The sequence below is a fragment of the Microcaecilia unicolor genome, chromosome 2, assembly GCF_901765095.1.
Source record: "Microcaecilia unicolor chromosome 2, aMicUni1.1, whole genome shotgun sequence".
Classification (NCBI taxonomy): Eukaryota; Metazoa; Chordata; class Amphibia; order Gymnophiona; family Siphonopidae; genus Microcaecilia; species Microcaecilia unicolor.
In genome coordinates, this window is record NC_044032.1 from 254,830,648 (window position 1) to 254,850,505 (window position 19,858).

Here is a 19,858-nt window from a genome sequence, read left to right on the forward strand (position 1 = left end):
GGGTCGATATGGAGCGTCTGTTTACGCTTTCCAAAAATACTAGGACAAGGGGGCATGAGATGAAGCTGCAGTGTGGTCAATTTAAAACGAATCGGAGGATATTTGTCTTCATTCAACGCGTAGTTAAACTCTGGAATTCGCTGCCGGAAAAGGTGGTTAAGGCAGTTAACTTAGCGGACTTCAAAAAAGCGTTGGATGGCTTCCTTGAGGAAAAAGCCATAGAATGTTATTGAATGGACAAGGGAATAATACAGTATTTTTAGGATGGGCAGGACAAATTGCTTGTTCTTTTGGCCGCTGTCAGTGACAGGGTGCTGGGTTCGATGGACCCTTGGTCTGTCCCAGCATTGCGATGCTTATGTACTTATGTACTCTGAGCTGCTAGAGGGATTCTGAGCAGAGGGAAGAGAGCCATGAGAAATCAAAATGGCTGCTTGCACCTCTGTAACAGAGATATCAGAAGCGGGTCTTGCACTGCTTCCCACGTGGGAATCTGCGAGGCCTGTCACTGCAAATGCTAAATCTTGAGCTCCCGGACATGCTGCACAGTGCCTCAATGCCACTCTGTTCCACAGCAGAAACGGTGCTTAACAACTAGCCTGCATTTTAATTTTTATTATTTTAGAATTTTATATATTTGTAATGTCTATTTGTTTTAATGATGTTTGTGATCATGATTATGTTTCTATCATTGTAACCCATTCAGATGTTACGATGTGTGGGCAGAGGGCTATAAATTTTGTTAAAAAAAAAAAATTAACAGCCTCAGCCACAATGACCAAATGAAAGCAAAAGCACTGCAACCGTGTAAATCTCAATGCAATAAATTCTTTTAAGGAGTACTCGCTCCGAATATGCTGAAAAGACTAAAGGAAGCAGTTTCTCTGTGAGGAACTGCTGGATTTAAAATATACTCAACCCCTCTCCTAAGTCAGAAGCCGCAGACAACAGAATTATCTGTGTGCTCCTTTTTTCGGAGCTGTGAGGAAGGAGAAGACTGCAGCTGGGGGGAGGGAGATCTGGCACCACCAGGTATACCCCAAGACTGGCATCAGCAGAAGCCTTAACTCCCCACCACCACCACCACCACCACCACCAAGCTTAACTGAACCAGAAACCAGAACAGGAGTTCAAATGAACCGATGAAACCAGGAGATTATAAGAGACCGGCTACCGCCTGCTGGAGTCCGACAAATACTGAATCACCAGGAGCCTGTACTCTTATCTCCACCTGCTGGTGAGATGGTCATAACCAATAAGTTTCTGGATTCATCTGCTCTGAAGTTAAGGAAAGAATGCATTTGAATAAAGTGAAACCGGAATCTGGGCTTCATGGCTCCACAAACCTGGCTGCCAAGTCACTGCATTAAAAAAAAAAAAAAATTAAAAACGAAAGTAAACAAGGTTATGAGAGAGAGCTTTATTTTACTCTCCTACAAAAAATAATTTTATAAAACATTTGATCTCCACCCCTGAGTATCCTCTGTATTGTATACATTGTAACTATTTACAGTTGGGAAGGAATGTGGAGTGGTATATGCATGTTTATAGAGACACACTACTTGTTTGGAGGGAGAGGAAAAAGAACCAAGGCATAGAATGAAAATCTTTAACACACACCATAGTCACAGTTAGCTGGAAGATAAACAAAGGATGGATGCGGTTTCCTTTATCCCTCTCTGTTAGCAAGCAGAGTATCGGCCCCTTGAGGGCAAAAAATCGTCTGTTAAACTTTCCTCCAACCATTTAAATTTAAACCAATATGGAATGGAAAGCTAATTTTCTTTTCAAGTTAAACACCTCTCACCCAACCCCCTCCTTCCCACCATGGCAATAAATTTGAAAGCTGTATTCAGAGGAAACGAAGAGAGAGTGCTTTCATGCCATGCAGAGAACACAATCTCCTTCCTGTTGTGGGGGGGGGGGGGGGGGGGGTAGGGAAGAACAATTAAATTCTATGTATGTTTCAAGGCACCAAGCCATGGCTATAAAAAATAACATTAAAAACAATTTTATGTACAGAGAATGAGGTAATACATACGTTTCATTAATATATATATATATACATACCAAGGGAGAAAAAAGTTCCCATGGATTAGATCATGCCCCATACCCTCGCCATTTCCAGAGTTCAGAATAGCAAATAGTGTGCTGCCTATTGGCTGTCTTCCCTGATTACAGAATTCAAGCAGAGAGCGCTGAGTGATACTCTACACAGTAAAGGAAGAATAGACAAATTTGGCAAGAGGATCACCAGGGTCACTTTCACAGCCATGGCAATACAATTTTAGTATACATCATTCATGGTTGCATTTGGCAAGATACTCTCTACAAGGCAGCACTTGAAATTCAGCTTCCATCTTGTTTCAGTTAGTGTGGGGACTTGACCCTTTCCTTTCTATTATGATACTGAGCAGTTCATAATGGAAAATCAGTGTTGTACTGACGCCTGTGAGAGCAGGGCAGATTTGTGAACATTTAAAACTGAAAATACAATTCTTAAAAAGACAAAGAGCTTTAATTTACTTTGATCTTCAGCTGCCGTGCCAGACTGCATAAAAATTGCAGAATTGCTGCTAAAGTAATGTGTTAAGCCTCCTTTAATTGTTCAGCTATTTCTCCAATTAAAAAAAAAAAATCCCCCCCACCCCCCCACACATACACGCCAAGGTGCAGACAGATCATAGGAATGGCTTCCAGACACCCCTCCCCATTTCAGTCACAAAATGAGATCAATAGGGTCCAAACATTTAAAGGTCCCAAAACCAATGAACAAGAATCCAAAATAATTTTAAAACATTATTAGAACTTTTTAAATGTGTATTTCATGTGCCCTAAACCAGATGGCCAGGGAAGAAGCCTCAGGAATAGGAGAAGAGCTATAGCAGGGGAGAGCCCTGAATATGCTGCATGGAGAAAATGAAGGAAATCATGGAGGGTGAAGGGGACATCTTCTGCCAACACTGCAATAGGCTGAAACATGTTGTTGCTGCTGCTACTCATGCCACTACAGCATGCCAGTTACCAGAAGGTATTCATTCTGCGCCTTCTGTTGGCCATTTCCTGTCCCCTTCTTTTAAAGAGCATTACTTGGTTGCAATCTCTAAAAACATCCTCAATATTAGTTCTTTGTTGCCGGGAAAAGTTTGCAGAGACCAATTGGGTTCCAAGACCCCTGCTAGAAGAGGTACTTGCGGCAGGTTTGGGTACCACATTTACATTCCATACGGATTCGTTTCTTAGGGGAACCTGTCATTCCAGCCAGTCCGAAATTGGAGTCCATGCGTGTACTTTCCACGTCAACAGGGTCCACTGGAGGAAGACAGAGAAGGTTAGCAACATAATGAAAGTGAGAACAGATTATCAGCACACTACTAAAATCTGGCAAAATACCTGTTCTGCCAATATCAAAGTCTCTGAAAATTGAGGTTATAAGAGACAGAGTGAAGGCTGGAAGGGCCTCAAGATATTATCTACATCATACCCTGCCTCCAAGCAAGAACTACTGTACCTATATCAGTTCAAAGAAATGGGTTTAACTTGCTCTTATGTTTAAATCTGTTTACTGAACTCAATAGAGAACATACAACAATAAGTTCAGCATAAAATGAACACTCTAAATAACAAATTAACAAGTGAAACCACCACACATTAAAGCACTAAACAGTCATTCTTAAAAGAGCTGGAACCAAACAACGAGCAGTACGGTATAGTATGTTCTACTGAGAGAGCTATACTCTCTTGACTGATTAGCTTTTAGTCCCAACAACACTAAATAAATAGGTAAAGCAGTCCATCAACACCCCCCCCCCCCACAAAAAAGATGTCATATTAGAAGCCAAGGAAGCCCCCCCTCCCATCAGATTAACTTGCTCTTAAAAACCTCCACTGAGGGCCATTCCACCACTACCACCTCCCCCCGAGTAACTTGTTCTAGTGCTCAGTTACTCAAGCGCAAAAAGCTAAGTTGCTTACATGTAACAGATTCTCTTATGAGGAAAGTAACACACACCCCTTACAGGTAAACAACTGTGTTTTCTGAAAAAAGCAGATTAGTAACTCACATGAGACTCCCTAGCTTTTTTCACATTTCATTTCAACTAAAGGTTGCCATCCATGAAAAAGAGAAGAAATAAAGACAGCATTCGCCAGTAGTAGAAAGACTTGTTTTTGTAGATAAGAGCTCCTTTTCCATCTCACCTGTAATAGATGTTTTTAATGGACAGCAGGATTGATGAGGTACCCAAGCCAGGGCTACTTATCTAGCTATGGGGGCAATTCTATAACTTGGCAACCAAGATGCATGCACCACAATGGAGTGCGTTTATTGCCAATTCTGTAATGGCTTCAGGACATGCCTAGGATGTTATAGAACAGTGATGGCGAACCTTTCAGAGACCGAGTACCCAAACAGCAACCCAAAATCTAATTATTTATCGCAAAGTGCCGGTACTCATTATGGGTGGGGTCACCATCTATGACTCCACCCCTATGATAGCCACACCCATTACACCAGCCATGGCGCATATAAAATATTACATCACTGAAAATATTATACTAGTATAGGAGAAAAAATGAAAACAAAATGATTTTTTCTACCTTTGTTGTCTAGTGATTTTGTTTTTCTATCCATATTGGTCCTAGTCGCTGATTCTGCTGCTCTCTATCTGTTCTCTTAACTCCGTTTCCAGGGCTTTCTTTCCATTTATTTCTTTACTTTCCTCCTTTCTTCTTCATTTCTTGCCTCCATTTATTTCTTTACTTTCCTCCTTTCTTCTTCATTTCTTGCCCTCCATCCATGTCCAGGAACCCTCCTCTCCCCTCCAGCCACAAATGTCCAGCCACCCTCCTCTCCCGCCCTCCCAGCACCAGGCCTCCCTCCCAGCACCAAGCATCAGGCCTCCCACCCACCCAGCAGCAGGCCACCCTCCCACCCACTCAGCAGCACAAGGCCTCCCTCCCTCCCAGCACCAAGCATCAGGCCTCCCTCCCACCCAGCACCAGGCCTGCCTACCTCCCTCCCACCCAGCACCAGGCCTACCTCCCGCCCTCCCTCCAACCAAACAGGCATCAGGGCCTATGAGGGCGGGACCAGAGCTTGAGAGACGGAAGGGAAGGCGCGCCAAGTGAAGAACACACTTTTCGTTACTGCTGCCAACGCCGCCTTAACCCGGTACGCTTTTTAAGTTTCAGAGGAGGAGGGGGGGCCCTGGTGCTGGGAGGGAGGGAGGGAGGGAGGGAGGGAGGACAGGCGAGCGGCCTGATGCTTGTTTGGTTGGAAGAGGGAGGGAGCGAGGGCAGGCGGCCTGGTGCTTGGTGGGAGGGAGGGAGGGAGGCCGGCCTGGTACTCGGAGGGAGGGAGAGTGGGTGGACCGGCGACGGCACGCATGCCAAGGGAGAGGGCTCTGCGTGCCCTCTCTGGCACGCGTGCCATAGGTTCGCCATCACTGTCCTAGACTCTCTGCCTGGGGGCGCCGAGGCATAGTCTCTTGGCTCTTCTGAGAGCAGAGTCCACCACCATGGAATCATGAGGAAGTTGGGCCTTCACCATTACAGGCTCTCCATGGACTCTGTACTGGGACTTCTTGGGGACCACTGGATTAGAGAGAGGGCAAGACCAATTCCGCATCAGCACTTCCCTGAGTGTATTGTGCAGGGGGCCGTTGCAACCTCTGCAGGTGGAGAAGGATAATCCAGGACCTCGAGCATCTCAGCCCTGGGCTCATCCACAACCTCCATAGGGAATGGAATGTCCCTAGACATTTCCCGCACAAAAGATGAGAAGGTAAGACTCTCAGGTGGAGACATCCTCACTTCAATCGGTGGAGTAGGATCAGAAGGAAGCCCACAGGACTCCTCCTCCGAAAAGTACCTGGGGTCTTCCTCCTCTTCCCACGAATGCTCCTCTTCGGTATTAGACAGAAGCTCCCTAAGAGCAGGCCAAAACCGAGCCTGTCTCGATGTCGAGGATTGATGACCTCGTGGGGCGGTGTCGAGAAGTCGACCCCTGCCTGGACTCCGGTGAAGCTTCCTCCACTGACGTCGAGGGGGAGTCAACCCGGGTGGCAAGCGGCACCGAGGGCGGAGACCTCCTCACAGGTGATGGCCCAGATGCCGTCTCTGCAGTCGGTACGGGAGGCGCAAGCACCCCCGACACCGACTGACAAAGGAACCCTTCCAGAAGCTCTGGAAGAAGGGCCTGGATGCGCTCGTCGAGAGCTGCCATCGGAAAAGGCTGTGGGGCCGGTGCAGGAGTCGGTGCCAGAATCTGAAGGGGCTCGAGAGCCGGTACCAGGCTGCCAGACGACCAGATGCAGTGCTAGAAACTTTCCAGATGCATTGCTATATGGAGGGAATTCCAAAGTGTAGGGACCATCATCGAAAAACAAGTCTGCTACATAAAATCCAGATGAAGTTTGTGCGAGCAGAAATTTTGAATAAATTTGCCTGTGAGGAATGCAAAGATGATTGAAGCTGATAAAGAATTAACAGAATTTAGATAAAGTGGTAGGATAGAATACTAAGTGTGATGAGCCAACATCATTTAAATCCAATTCTGCCAGCTATGGAAAGCCAATATTATTCCATCAGAACGGGAGTGACATGGTCTGTTTTCTTTGCCTTGTAACAAATCAGTTTTACTGCCATGTTTTGAAGCTTGAGTAGCACCAACAAATAGTGAATTACAGTAATCCAGTCTATTTAATAGAGATCCCCATGCACACCACATGCCAGCAGAATCTCTTACCTCAGTCACAGGCAGAACGCAGATCAACCATCATTAATTGCAGAATAAAGGACCAAGAATTTGAAATTCTCCTGTAGCCCGGCATCAGCCCTACACTTCCCTACCCCCCCCCCCCCCACTCCTCCCAGTAGCCTAGCGTCAGCCCTGCCCCCTACCCATACCCCCTAGTCTGGCATCTGCCCTGCCCTTCCCAATCTCTCTCTCCCCCCCATCCTGATGCAAACCAGCATCAAATATAAAAACGTTTTATTTTATAAACACATCCTGGGTACTACAGAACCCACCCCATCCAGAAACCCACCAGCATTTATATGTAATGTTGGTGGATTTCTGGGTGGGGGCGAGCTCTGCACTGCCCAGGTAAAAAAAAAAAGTTTTATATTTAAATATTTTTTTAAACCTGGGTAGTGCAGAGCCCACCCCCACCCAGCAACCCAACAGCAATACACATACTAAAAAAAGGTTTTCTGTTACCTGGTCGGTCTTCAGCTTCATATAGAAGTCTACTGCCCCGATGATTGTGGGAGTTCGGGTTCTAGGAGCACACTCCTCGGTGCGCTGTGTGTCTGCCTGGTATGGGGGGAGACCCGAGCTGTGGCAGACCAGTGTGTATGGGCTGCGGGGGGAGGGGGACAGTGTGAACGTGGACCGAGACAGGCAGTGTGTGTGATTGAGCTGTGAGGGGACACAGGCACTGTGTGCATGGGCCGGGAGGACCAGGCGCTGTGTGCACAGGCTGCAGAGGGGAGACAGGCGCTGTGTGCGCTGGCCGGGGAGATCAGGCGGTGTGTGCGTGGGCTGGGGCCAGGCCCGCGGGTCTGGGAGCAGACTCCAGCTAGCAGCATGCAGCAGCAGATACAGCTGCATACCAAAGTAGGTCCTGGTAACCGATTTCCTGAACACTGCAGCAACAATATAAAAGGCAGGCAGGAAGGCTTCTCTTTGCTTGCCGTCACAGCGCTGGAGGCTCCACATGGCTGCATGCTGCTGTGCAGCCTAACCAGGGCTTAAGAAGACAGGATCAGAGAGACAGGTACCGATTGGCGGGTCAGAGAGACAAGACAAGTACCGATTGGTGGGTCAAAGAGACTGCGGTGGGCCTGAGCTGAGATTGGGTGGGCCAGGCCCACCCTCAGCTACGCCCCTGGCGTGTACATGGTTAACACACGTTAAAAATGTTAACGCGGCTTAGTACCCAGGTACCTAAAGAAAGGATACAGGCCTATGGACAGATATTCACAATTCCTCCCCGCCTTTACTATGAAACCCCAATCAGAGAGAGTGACCCCTAATGGTCTATATGCCTAGGTTCTCAAAAAAAAACAAATTTCACAGAAGACAAAGTCGCACACATCTGCAGAGGAATTTTAAGAAACATTTTGCACCCAACTGGACAACTCCAGAGCGCAGAAGCAAAAATTCTCTTCTGTTTTTGGGTTTCCCTTGAAATATCAGGAAACAAATTTCTTTCCCCTAAACAAATTCCCAAAGTTACAAAAATATGTTTTCAAAAGTCTCTCTCTCTCTCCATGCTATTTACTAAAGTTACCAACAACGTAGCAGTGGAATAATCAATTTTTGAGAATTCTAGTAGCAATTCCAAACAGTCAGATGAGACTTCTCCTCTAGCTACAGTTACATTCCATATCTTGGATGGAAGACTGTGAATGCTTACTATGATTGAAAACAAATCCTCCATGAAATATTTCTTAAGCATATCCTTAACAGGTACTCCACATTACTTCGGAAAATTCAAAAGCCTTAGACTTGTACTTCTCAAGGTGTTACCCATACTCTCAACTTTAACCAACTTTACCAATGTAGCCTGCAAGTTCTGCACTTGAATCAAAGATTCTGCAACATTATCATCAGTACCAAGAGAAGTTTTTATATTTAACCATTCTTCCTCATGTTTTTTCACTGCAGTTTCCAAGCCAATAATTTGAGGTTTTAAATCCTTTACAACAGGTAGCAAAGTTTTACCTAAATCAGTGATAGCAAGCCAGATATTATCCAGGATTGGAATTATTATGCTATGTTTATTTAAAGCGAATGCTACATACCTGTAGAAGGTATTCTCCGAGGACAGCAGGCTGATTGTTCTCACTGATGGGTGACGTCCACGGCAGCCCCTCCAATCGGAATCTTCACTAGCAAAGGCCTTTGCTAGCCCTCGCGCGCCGATGCGCACCGCGCATGCGCGGCCGTCTTCCCGCCCGAACCGGCTCGTGTTCGTCAGTCCCGTATGTAGCAAGACAAAGACAAGGGAAGACACAACTCCAAAGGGGAGGCGGGCGGGTTTGTGAGAACAATCAGCCTGCTGTCCTCGGAGAATACCTTCTACAGGTATGTAGCATTCGCATTCTCCGAGGACAAGCAGGCTGCTTGTTCTCACTGATGGGGTATCCCTAGCCCCCAGGCTCACTCAAAACAACAAACATGGTCAACTGGGCCTCGCAACGGCGAGGACATAACTGAGATTGACCTAACAACTTATCCAACTAACTGAGGCCCTCATGATCAAAAGCCCTGCGCTGTTCCAAACAGCGCCCTAAAAATAGCGCCAGGACAGCGCAGGGCTTTTCTGCATCGATGATCAAAGATAATGCATGCAAATCTAAGCAGCGCTATTATCTTTGATTATCATGTTGAAGTGCGGGAGAATTGCGCCTGAGCATGCGCTCAGCACAATCCTCCCGCACTTGTTTGACAGGTCTGGGCTGTCAAAAGCCCAAACCTGTCAAACAGCCTGCCCCGAGGCCCGAACAATGAGCCCCCCCCCCCCCAAATCCCCAGAAACCGTCGTGGCCGCCGCCGGCCAAACCCTCTCCCATCCTCCCACCCAGCTACGGGGGGGGGGGGGGGGGGGGGGGCTGGAGGTCCGGTGGGTCTCCAGCCCCCGAAACCCCCAGAAATCGTTGCTCCATCGACGGGGGGGGGGGGGGGAGGGGGGGGGGGTGGCTAGAGGTCCAGTGGACTTCCAGCCCACCCCAAATCCTCCCCCCATCGTTCTCCTTAAATTCCATGGTGGTCCGTGGTGTCATGACACCCCCCTGGCCCCGTCCCGGCCCCCTACCTTGTGTTGGAGGAGGGACGCAGCCTGCCTGCCTCCCTCCTCTTCCTGTCAGTCGAAGCCCAAAATGGCGGCGCCCAGCACCGCCCACTGCATCCTGGGATACACTGGGCGGGGCTACATACCATGTAAGGGTGCTGGGCGCCGCCATTTTGGGCTTCGACTGACAGGAAGAGGAGGGAGGCAGGTAGGCTGCGTCCCTCCTCCAACACAAGGTAGGGGGGCCGGGATGGGGCCAGGGGGGTGTCACGACACCACGGACCACCAGGGAATTTAAGGAGAACGTTGGGGGGAGGATTTGGGGTGGGCTGGAAGTCCACTGGACCTCTAGCCACCCCCCCCCCCTCCCCCCCCCCCCCCCCCCGTCGATGGAGCAACGATTTCTGGGGGTTTCGGGGGCTGGAGACCCACCGGACCTCCAGCCCCCCCCCCCCCCCCCCCCCCCCCGTTGATGGATCGACGATTTCTGGGGGATTCGGGGGCTGGAGACCCACCGGACCTCCAGCCCCCGTTCGCGTTTGCCTTGGGGGGGAAGGGGGGCCTGCCAGCATGCAACTGCATGCTGGACAGGGCTCACCATTCCTCCCCAATGATCCGCAAAATCTAACGCTAGCTCGGAGCTGGCGTTGATTTTGCTGCGGCCAGCGACCCAATCTTTGGCGCGCTGGTCGCTGATCATTGGGGATGAATGCGTTAAGCGCCAATTAGCATGCATTTGCAAGGTAATTGCGCTAGAAGCCCTGTTTAGCATGCATTTGCATGCTACTTGCACTGAGAGCCCTCGAGTGCGCTGTTTCAGGCGCTCGAGGGCTCTGATCATGAGTCGGCTGCAAACTCTGGCGCTAGTATGGCGTTAACAGCCTCTAGCGCCAGAGTTTGCTTTTGATCATGAGAGCCTGAGAGTGTAGCCTGGAACAGAATAAACATGGGCCTAGGGGGTGGAGTTGGATTCTAAACCCCGAACAGATTCTGAAGCACTGACTGCCCGAACCGACTGTCGCGTCGGGTATCCTGCTGCAGGCAGTAATGAGATGTGAATGTGTGGACAGATGACCACGTCGCAGCTTTGCAGATCTCTTCAATAGTGGCTGACTTCAAGTGGGCCACTGACGCTGCCATGGCTCTAACATTGTGAGCCGTGACATGACCCTCAAGAGCCAACCCAGCCTGGGCATAAGTGAAGGAAATGCAATCTGCTAGCCAATTGGATATGGTGCGTTTCCCCACAGCCACTCCCCTCCTGTTGGGATCAAAAGAAACAAACATTTGGGCGGACTGTCTGTTGGGCTGTGTCTGCTCCAGATAGAAGGCCAATGCTCTTTTGCAGTCCAATGTGTGCAGCTGATGTTCAGCAGGGCAGGAATGAGGACGGGGAAAAAATATTGGCAAGACAATTGACTGGTTCAGATGGAACTCCGACACTACCTTCGGCAAGAACTTAGGGTGAGTGCGGAGGACTACTCTATTGTGATGACATTTGGTATAAGGAGCATGAGCTACCAGGGCCTGAAGCTCACTGACTCTACGAGCTGAAGTAACTGCCACCAAGAAAATGACCTTCCAGGTCAAGTACCGTGTTTCCCCGAAAATAGGACATCTGCCGAAAGTAAGACCTAGTAGAGGTTTTACTGCAATTAGCCAATATAAGGCCTCCCCCAAAAATAAGACCTAGCAGGGCCACCGAGAGCCGGACAAAGCGACGGAGGGCGGGTGGAGGGGGGCCCGGCGACCTCGGGTGGGGGGGGGGGGCGACGACGGAGGGCGGGTGGAGGGGGGCCCGGCGACTTCGGGTGGGGGGGGGCGACCGATGTTTCCCCGAAATATAAGACCTCTCCTGAAAATAAGACCTAGCGGGTCTTGGGGAGCAAAAAATAATATAAGACAGTGTCTTATTTTCGGGGAAACACGGTACTTCGATGGCAGGAGTTCAGTGGCTCAAAAGGAGGTTTCATCAGCTGGGTGAGAACGACATTGAGATCCCATGACACTGTAGGAGGCTTGACGGGGGGGCTTTGACAAAAGCAAACCTCTCATGAAGTGAACAACTAAAGGCTGTCCTGAGATCGGCTTACCTTCCACACGGTAATGGTATGCACTGATTGTGCTAAGGTGAACCCTTACAGAGTTGGTCTTGAGACCAGATTCAGACAAGTGCAGAAGGTATTCAAGCAGGGTCTGTGTAGGACAGGAGCGAGGATCTAAGGCCTTGCTGTCACACCAGACGGCAAACCTCCTCCATAAAAAGAAGTAACTCCTCTTAGTGGAATCTTTTCTTGAAGCAAGCAAGACACGGGAGACACCCTCTGACAGACCCAAAGAGGCAAAGTCTACGCTCTCAACATCCAAGCCGTGAGAGCCAGAGACTGGAGGTTGGGATGCAAAAGCGCCCCTTCGTTCTGGGTGATGAGGGTCGGAAAACACTCCAATTTCCACGGTTCTTCGGAGGACAACTCCAGAAGAAGAGGGAACCAGATCTGATGCGGCCAAAACGGAGCAATCAGAATCATGGTGCCTCGGTCTTGCTTGAGTTTCAACAAAGTCTTCCCCACCAGAGGTATGGGAGGATAAGCATACAGCAGGCCTTCCCCCCAATCCAGGAGGAAGGCATCCGATGCCAGTCGGCCGTGGGCCTGAAGTCTGGAACAGAACTGAGGGACCTTGTGGTTGGCTCGAGATGCAAAGAGATCTACCAAGGGGGTGCCCCACACCTGGAAGATCCGGCACACTACTCTGGAGTTGAGCGACCACTCGTGAGGTTGCATAATCCTGCTCAACCTGTCGGCCAGACTGTTGTTTACGCCTGCCAGATATGTGGCTTGGAGCAGCATGCCGTAACGGCGAGCCCACAGCCACATGCTGACGGCCTCCTGACACAGGGGGCGAGATCCGGTGCCCTCCTGCTTGTTGATGTAATACATGGCAACCTGGTTGTCTGTCTGAATTTGGATAATTTGGTGGGACAGCCGATCTCTGAAAGCCTTCAGAGCGTTCCAGACCGCTCGCAACTCCAGGAGATTGATCTGTAGACCTTGTTCCTGGAGGGACCAGCTTCCCTGGGTGTGAAGCCCATCGACATGAGCTCCCCACCCCAGGAGAGACGCATCCGTAGTCAGCACTTTTTGTGGCTGAGGAATTTGGAAAGGACGTCCCAAAGTCAAATTGGACCAAATCGTCCACCACTGCAGGGATTTGAGAAAACTCGTGGACAGGTGGATCACGTCCTCTAGATCCCCAGCAGCCTGAAACCACTGGGAAGCTAGGGTCCATTGAGCAGATCGCATGTGAAGACGGGCCATGGGAGTCACATGAACTGTGGAGGCCATGTGGCCCAGCAATCTCAACATCTGCCGAGCTGTGATCTGCTGGGACGCTCGCACCCGAGAGACGAGGGACAACAAGTTGTTGGCTCTCGTCTCTGGGAGATAGGCACGAGCCGTCCAAGAATCCAGCAGAGCTCCTATGAATTTGAGTCTTTGTACTGGGAGAAGGTGGGACTTTGGATAATTTATCACAAACCCCAGTAGCTCCAGGAGGCAAATAGTCATCTGCATGGACTGTAGAGCTCCTGCCTCGGATGTGTTCTTCACCAGCCAATCGTCGAGATAGGGGAACACGTGCACTCCCAGCCTGCGAAGCACCGCTGCTACTACAGCCAAGCACTTCGTGAACACTCTGGGCGCAGAGGCGAGCCCAAAGAGTAGCACACAGTACTGGAAGTGACGTGTGCCCAGCTGAAATCGCAGATACTGCCTGTGAGCTGGCAGTATCGGGATGTGCGTGTAGGCGTCCTTTAAGTCCAAAGAGCATAGCCAATCGTTTTCCTGAATCATGGGAAGAAGGGTGCCCAGGGAAAGCATCCTGAACTTTTCCTTGACCAGATATTTGTTCAGGGCCCTTAGGTCTAGGATGGGACGCATCCCCCCTGTTTTCTTTTCCACAAGGAAGTACCTGGAATAGAATCCCAGCCCTTCTTGCCCGGATGGCACGGGCTCGACCGCATTGGCGCTGAGAAGGGCGGAGAGTTCCTCTGCAAGTACCTGCTTGTGCTGGAAGCTGTAGGACTGAGCTCCTGGTGGGCAATTTGGAGGCTTCGAGGCCAAATTGAGGGTGTATCCGTGCCGGACTATTTGAAGAACCCACCGGTCGGAGGTTATAAGAGGCCACCTTTGGTGAAAAACTTTCAACCTCCCCCCGACCGGCAGATCGCCCGGCACGGACACATTGATGTCGGCTATGCTCTGCTGGAGCCAGTCAAAAGCTCGCCCCCTGCTTTTGATGGGGAGCTGTGGGGCCTTGCTGAGGCGCACGCTGCTGACGAGAGCGAGCACGCTGGGGCTTAGCCTGGGCCGCAGGCTGTCGAGAGGGAGGATTGTACCTACGCTTACCAGAAGAGTAGGGAACAGCCCTCCTTCCCCCATAAAAACGTCTAACTGAAGAGGTGGATGCTGAAGGCTGCCGGCGGGAGAACTTGTCGAAAGCGGTATCCCGCTGGTTGAGCTGTTCTACCACCTGTTCGACTTTTTCTCCAAAAATGTTGTCCGCTCGGCAAGGAGAGTCCGCAATCCGCTGCTGGATCCTATTCTCCAGGTCGGAGGCACGCAGCCATGAGAGTCTGCGCATCACCACACCTTGAGCAGCAGCCCTGGACGCAACATCAAAGGTATCATATACCCCTCTGGCCAGGAATTTTCTGCACGCCTTCAGCTGCCTGACCACCTCCTGAAACGGCTTGGCTTGTTCAGGAGGGAGCTTGTCCACCAAGCCCGCCAACTGCCGCACATTGTTCCGCATATGGATGCTCGTGTAGAGCTGGTAAGACTGGATTTTGGCCACGAGCATAGAGGAATGATAGGCCTTCCTCCCAAAGGAGTCTAAGGTTCTGGAGTCTTTGACCGGGGGCGCCGAAGCATGCTCTCTAGAACTCTTAGCCTTCTTTAGGGCCAGATCCACCACACCAAAGTCGTGAGGCAACTGAGTGTGCATCAGCTCTGGGTCCCCATGGATCCGATACTGGGATTCGATCTTCTTGGGAATGTGGGGATTAGTTAGTGGCTTGGTCCAGTTCGCCAGCAATGTCTTTTTTAGCACATGATGCATGTGTACTGTGGACGCTTCCTTAGGTGGAGAAGGATAGTCCAAGAGCTCAAACATTTCATCCTCCACAACCACCGGAAGGGGATGGCCGTAGACATCTCCCGGACAAAGGCCGCGAAAGACAGACTCTCGGGAGGAGAAAGCTGCCTTTCAGGAGAGGGAGTGGGATCAGGCCATCAGACTCCTCGTCAGAGAAATATCTGATGTCCTCCTCCTCCTCCCACGAGGCCTCACCATCGGTATCAGACACAAGTTCACGAACCTGCGTCTGAAGCCGTGCCCGACTCGACTCCGTGGAAACACGGCCACAGTAGGAGCGTCGAGAGGTGGACTCCCTCGCCAGCACCGGCGAAGCTCCCTCCGCCGACATCGTCGGGGAGTCCGCCTGGGAGGCGGCCGTAGCGTACCGGTACCGGGGACCTCACCTCGGGCAAGGGGCCCACCGTCGCCTCACTCGATGGTACCGGTGGCGCAAGCACCCCCGGTACCGGAGAAGGGCGCAACAGCTCTCCCAGAATCTCTGGAAGAACGGCCCGGAGACTCTCGTGCAGAGCGGCTGTGGAGAAAGACTGGGAAGCCGATGCAGGTGTCGAGGTCAGAGGCGGTTCCGGGCTGTCCAAGGGGGAGCACATCGACACCTCCTGAACAGAGGGTGAGCGGTCCTCCTGGTGCCGATGCCTACTGGGTGCCGACTGCCTCGGCAACCCAGAGCTCTCGGTACCGAGACGGGAAGGAGACCGGTGACGATGCTTCTTTGACTTCTTCAAGCGAAGCATGTCACCGGAGCTTCCCGGTACCGATGAGGAGGACGTAGAATCCAACCGTCGCTTCCTCGGGGCCGAGGCCGAAGAAGGTCGATCTCGGGGGGGGGGGGGGGGGGGGGCTGTACCGCAGGAGCCCTCAGGGTAGGGGGAGACCCACCCGAAGGCTCACCACCACCAGCAGGGGAATGGACAGCCCTCACCTGCACTCCAGACGAAGCACCACTGTCCGACGACATCAGCAACAGCGGAGGCCTAGGTACCACCGACGTCAACGCAGCCTTTCGATGCCTCGGTACCGACGATGCAGGAGGTCGGATCCTCGATGCAGTCGATGCCGAGGTCGATGACTTCGATGCTGTTGATGCCGATGCGCTCGGTGCGTCCTGTGCTGGTGTCGTCGAAGAGCCCGAGAACAACGCATTCCACTGGGCCAATCTCGCTACCTGAGTCCGCTTTTTCAAAAGAGCGCAAAGACTACAGGCCTGCGGGCGGTGCCCAGCCCCCAGACACTGAAGACACGACGCGTGCCTATCAGTGAGCGAGATTACCCGGGCGCACTGGGTGCACTTCTTGAAGCCGCTGGAAGACTTCGATGACATGGGCGGAAAAATCACGCCGGCAAAATCAAAATTCGCAATGATGACGGAAGGCACCAAAAAGAAGGAAGAAAAAAACCCATACCGAGGCCAAAAAGGCCGGTCCCGAAAGCGAAAGGAAACTTACGTGGGGCAAAAGCTGGAAGCACGGGAAAGGGGTAAAGACCGTAAAGGTCCTTTTTTTTTTTTTTTTTTAGCGAAAATCACGAAGACGCGCGAGGTCAACTTGAGGGGCACGAAACGGCGCAAAACACGACCGTCCCGAGCGCGGACAAAAGAAGACTGACGAACACGAGCCGGTTCGGGCGGGAAGATGGCCGCGCATGCGCGGTGCGCATCGGCGCGCGAGGGCTAGCAAAGGCCTTTGTTAGTGAAGATTCCGATTGGAGGGGCTGCCGTGGACGTCACCCATCAGTGAGAACAAGCAGCCTGCTTGTCCTTGGAGAAAACTTGATATACAGCTTAATACCAAGGTTTTAAAGCGGTGCACATTAAATTAAAATTGACAATAAAAGAAGATAGCAACATAGTGATATACATTAGATTAAAAATAAATAAAAAAATACAACATAGTGTTATGCCATTAGGGACCCTTTTACTGCAGAGTTGCCGTGTGGCAACCCAGAACTACCGCCAGTCCAACGCGGATGCCAGAGGTAGTTCCGCCCCTGGCACGCGCCATTTCCAGTGCAAGCAAAAATACTGAAAAAATATTTCCGCAGGAGGAATTGGGCAGTGTCGTGCGTTGCTCAGTTACCGCTGAGTTAGTGCTGGAGCTCTTACCACCACCTCAGTGGGTGGTGGTTAAGTGCTTCCCCCCCCCCCCCCCCCTTGAAATGACCGCGTGGCAGCTGCGAACTTACTGCATGGCCATTCATGTTTGGCTATTTTCATCCGCTGCAGTAAAAGGGGCCCTGGCGCTCAGCAAAAATGGCCACTGCCACTAGCACAGCTTAGTAAAAGGACCCCTTAATTACTAATAATACAACAGTAATCCATACAAAACAGAAGCAAGACCTACTAAAAACATTTTCAAAGCTCCAAGTGTTCAGAACCCTACGGAAACCAACATAACTAGATATGCTACTAACATTAACAGGTAATGAATTCCACAAGGATGGTCCCGTATAACTGAAGGCCATTTTTCTTGTGGAAGTCAGTTTAACCATCTGTAGTGAGGGGAAGCCGTAATAAACAATGTTAAGAGCACAGAAAATGCTGATATTCCTATACAGGAATAGACTTGTAAAACTGAAATATGATGAGAACAGCTATGTGGAGAGTGATGAGGAGCGGAGGAGTGGCCTAGTGGTTAGGGTGGTGGACATTGGTCCTGGGGAACTGAGTTCGATTCCCACTTCAGGCACAGGCAGCTCCTTGTGACTCTGGGCAAGTCACTTAACCCTCCATTGCCCCATGTAAGCCGCATTGAGCCTGCCATGAGTGGGAAAGTGTGGGGTACAAATGTAACAAAAAAATAAAATAAAAAAAAATGAAGATAAAGCAAATATGCTAAACAAATACTTTTCTTTGGTGTTCATGAAAGAAGATCCCGGAGAAGGACTACAGTCACTGCCGAGGGTATATCTGGGAATGGATTTGATATTGCATCATTCACAGAAGAAAATGTTTATGAACAACTTGAAAATCTGAAAGTGAACAAAGCTATGGGGCTGGATGGGATACATCCCAGAAGTGGGAAACTACAGGCTGGTAAGCCTCACGTCGATGCTAGGAAAAATAATGGAGTTGCTACTGAAGGAAAAGATAGTTAACTTTCTAGAATCCAATGGGTTGCATGATCTGAGGTAACATGGCTTTACCAAAGGAAAATCCTGCCAAACAAATCTGATTGATTTCTTTGACTGGGTGACTAAAGAACTGCATGAAGAACATGCACTAGATGTATTCTACTTGGATTTCAGCAAAACGTTTGGTACAGTTCATCACAGAAGACTGTTGAATAAGCTGAGAGGACCCAAAGTGGTGGATTGGAAACTGGTTGACCAACAGACAACAGAGGGTGGTGGTAAATGGAATTTGCTAGGAGGAAAGAAAGATGAGTAGTGAAGTGCCTCAGGAGTACTGGGGCCGATTCCGTTTAATATATTTGTAAGAGACATTGCTGAAGGGTTAGAAGGAATGCCTTTTTATGGGTAACATGAAGATAGCCAATAGAGTGGATATCCCAAAGGGAGTCGAAACCATAAGAAGAGATCTCCAAAAATAAGAAGAAGGTCTGGTAGTTAACATTTAATGCAAAAAAGTGCAGTGTGATGCAATTGGGGTGCAGAAATCCAAAGGAGACGTACAAGATAGGAGGAGAGAGATTGATTAGCACAGCTCAGGAGAGGGACCTTGGGGTGATGGTGTCTGAGGATCTCAAGGTGACGAAACAATGTGACAAGGCTGTGGCCATGGCTAGAGGATGCTAGGCTGCATAGAGAGGGGTAAAATCAGTAGAAGAAAGGTAAAATTAGTCCTTACCTGATAATTTTCTTTCCATTAGTCCCAACAGATCAATCCAGATACTTGTGGTTTATGTCCCTGTACCAGCAGGTGGAGTAGAGAGAACCTCAAAGGTTTGGTTTATGTGACCCTGTTCAGCTGCCATCACTTCAGTATTGTTGATACCATAGCAGTGGAAGAATTCAGGAAACCATAGACAAATATCTCTCCTGCTTATACAAAGCCCAAGAAGGCCCCTCAACTGCACCTGTGGGAGGCAAAGCTTGACACGTCCAACCAGGACTTTTCTTTTCCTTTTAAACTTCCATACTGTAGGCGAACAAGACAAAGGAACCTAATCTGCAAACAGGAAAACAACAACAACAAAAAAACTCAAAAGCATGAAACACTACAACCAGAAGGGTTGGCCTCGGATTGATCTGTTGGGATTAATGGCATACTTGTGGGATGTTCCAAAGCAGTCCTCAAGTAGAATGGGAAACAGAAATCTCAGTAGCCAGGATCGAAGCCCCAAAGGATGTATCAGCGCGCTATAACATCCAATCTGTAATGTTTAGAGAAGGTATGGACCAAAGCTCAAGTAGCAGAACGACAAATTTCCTCTAATGGAGTCAAATGGGACTCGGCGAACGAACCCACCTGTGCCCTAGTAGAATGCGCCCGCATCTGTAGAGGAGCAGGCTTCCCCTTCACAATGTAAGAAGAAGAAATAGCCACCCTTAGCCAATAACAGTGGCTTTCAACGCCATTTCTCCTTTTTTTATGGCCTGCAAAGAGGATGAAACAATGATCAGAATGACAGAAGTCGTTGGTAACGTCCAGATAACGGAAAAGTATATGCCATACGTCCATATATCGCAATGACCTGAACTCCTCCGGATAGGAAATGAGGTTGATTCAAGTGAAAACGTGACACCACCTTGGGGAGAAAGGACGGAACCGATACTCCGGCCTCCATGAAGCGGAGCAAGAGATCCCGGCATGACAAAGCCTGCAGCTCCGACACACTCCTGGCTGATGCAATAGTCCCCAAAAATACTGCTTTCAATGTGAGGTCTTTTAAGAACAAAGTGTCCAAAGGTTCAAAGGGAGGTGCGCAACACCAAGTTCAGAT

The 19,858-nt window shown here is 49.9% G+C and overlaps 1 protein-coding gene across 1 annotated transcript in view; it reads right to left on the reverse strand.

Moving 5' to 3' along the window:
* Positions 1-2,669: 2,669 nt before the first annotated feature.
* SUV39H1 (suppressor of variegation 3-9 homolog 1) overlaps positions 2,670-19,858 on the reverse strand; it is a 77,755-nt gene continuing 60,566 nt past the window's right edge. Inside the window, exon 6 of the mRNA XM_030192403.1 lies at positions 2,670-3,312. Within this exon, the coding sequence (XP_030048263.1) occupies positions 3,179-3,312 (134 nt within the window). The 3' untranslated portion in view covers positions 2,670-3,178. The remainder of the gene's footprint in view (positions 3,313-19,858) is intronic.